At 34.5% G+C, this 2,218-nt stretch overlaps 1 protein-coding gene across 1 annotated transcript; it reads right to left on the bottom strand.

Moving 5' to 3' along the window:
- Positions 1–1,034: 1,034 nt before the first annotated feature.
- On the bottom strand, positions 1,035–1,790 carry LOC139889428 (uncharacterized). The gene is made up of 2 exons (XM_071872381.1): positions 1,573–1,790; positions 1,035–1,482 (listed from the first exon to the last, which is right to left on the bottom strand). Exons 1-2 carry the CDS (start codon positions 1,788–1,790, stop codon positions 1,035–1,037), a joined length of 666 nt encoding a protein of 221 aa, XP_071728482.1.
- Between the last annotated feature and the right edge of the window lie 428 nt (positions 1,791–2,218).

The raw sequence follows: 2,218 nt of genomic DNA, 5'->3' as shown, positions 1-2,218 counted from the left end.
GAAAAAGTAAAAACTGGTATGCTCACTTAATGATCCCCTTAACCACCGTAACCATTAATAATTATTAGTGATTTGTATACAACCATTTTGTATCTATACATAACTTAAAAATAAAATTAAAAATATCAGTATTTTTAAAAATTTACGATCTTACACAAAAATTTCATTCCCGGTTGATAGATTAAATGGATTACACAATTACTTTTGGATGAAAGTGTAACCCGTAAGATTAATTTTATAAAAGTTATTAGTCATTAGTGGTCATATATAATTAATATTATAATAATTTTATTTGCATGTTCATAAATAATTCATGGACATAAATTATAAATTCAAACAACTTTCATATTTATTGCTAAAAAATAAAGCTCCGTTGGTAGTGCGTCGCAGCTCCGTTTCGAATATAATTTGTTGTGTCTAGTTCGTAAAATTATTTTGAGTTAAATGGTGATGGCGGTGAATCCTAACTCAGCTCTAACAGAAAGATAAATCTATTAAAAAATTTAGTAGCTTTTTATTAAATAGAGAAATTACATTTTATACCTCCAAAGTTACCTTTTATTCTTCTGAAAAATTACAATTAATACTCACATGTGAGGAAGTAAACTGTAAATTTGAAAGTTAAAAATAACTAAGGTCGTTTTGGGCTTTTTTCTTAACTAAACAATCAAAATCTGTGTGCAATTTAGTATATAAGTATAATATAATATAATATAATGAAAATTTTAGTAGAATGGAGAGAATAATATAATAGGTTTGGCTATGTTATGGCTTAAGAACACGAGAAAAGGAAGATTTACTACACTCAATATTTATTTATTTTTTTATTTTTAAAGGCAAAGGTAGTATTATTTATTTAACTAAAAACTGAGAGTATTGATACGCGAAACATCCGAAGACCATTGAGCAAATGCTTTACAGAGACTAAATCATCTAGCATGAAAAACAAGAAAAGAAGATTTCATAGGTGTTATGTGACTAGGAAACTTGATGTTGGCTCAATGTCTTGTTCACGACAGTAGACCCCCAAAAGATTATCCATGATCATCGAATGTACTTGGATGAAGGAGCCATGTGTTCCAATCGAGATGCAAGTTCTCTGATCGCGAAGTTATCCAAAGGAAACTTTTTGCTTGGATTTCACTTAACACCATTGGAGCGTTCCACATCTTGCCTTCAAAAACTTTCAAATTCCTTATTCTCCAAAGCATGTAACCAGTGACCCACTCAGTTGCTTGCCAAAGTTTAGAGGCGTTGGTGTTTGAAGGACAGGTTTTTCCCTGGAACATGTCCTCTAAATTGGAATATTGAGGCGTGCCACCATTCCACCAATGGAAGATTCGAGACCATAAATCCTTTGCGAATGGACAAGTGAGTGTGGCATGTTCTACGGTTTCGGAGTCGTTATTGCACATAGGACACCTAACCGAGTCTAGATCAACACCCCGCTTGTCTATTTCCACGTGAACCGGGATTCTATTCCTTTTCGTTCACCAAATAAAAAAACCAATTTTTTGCGTCAAGTAGTTGTTTCTATGTGTTTCCTGCTGCGTAGGGAAACTACTTCCTAACCGCTCATTTACCAAAGTTGTTAGTGCCTGAGTAGTGAAAATCCCATTACCTTGCAAGATCCAAGTCCACGAGTCTGATGCACCGCCGGCGAACAAGAAGGATTGCAGCCTGTCCTGGAGTTGCTGAAGCTCCCCACATGTTTTACCTGTGGGATCTCGTGCCCATTGCCACCTAAAAGATAGCGCTGCACCATCCTTGAAAATTCTATCCGCAACCATCGCATTTTCATTTGTTTCCAACCTGTACAACTGTAACGTCCTCCCAATAGGGTCTGGAAGGAACGTCACTAATATCAAAACATACCAACATATTATAATAAACGAGAACAATACTAAATGATGAATTTAACTTTAATGAGTACGCAGCGGAAAATGAAATATCGTTACAATGACAGGAATAACAATATCGTAAATGTTCATATGCAGAAGTAATAAATGCGATATCTCTTGATCCTATGTTCAAGTAGCATCACATAAGCAGTAAGTATAAGAGCTTGAATCAAACAGTACCTGAGACAAAACATGCTAAAGTGTCAACCAAAAAGGTTGAGTGAAGTTCATAGGTTTAACAAAAAGTTTGTCGTTGTTTTAGACCACAAGATTTAGTTTGTAAAGTTGATCTCCCGCAGGATCAAAAAGTTATGCCA

The sequence above is a fragment of the Rutidosis leptorrhynchoides genome, chromosome 2 (genome assembly GCF_046630445.1).
Source record: "Rutidosis leptorrhynchoides isolate AG116_Rl617_1_P2 chromosome 2, CSIRO_AGI_Rlap_v1, whole genome shotgun sequence".
Taxonomy (NCBI): Eukaryota; Viridiplantae; Streptophyta; class Magnoliopsida; order Asterales; family Asteraceae; genus Rutidosis; species Rutidosis leptorrhynchoides.
Note: the sequence above shows the minus strand (reverse complement) of the source record. Positions and strands in the feature narration are given on the sequence as shown.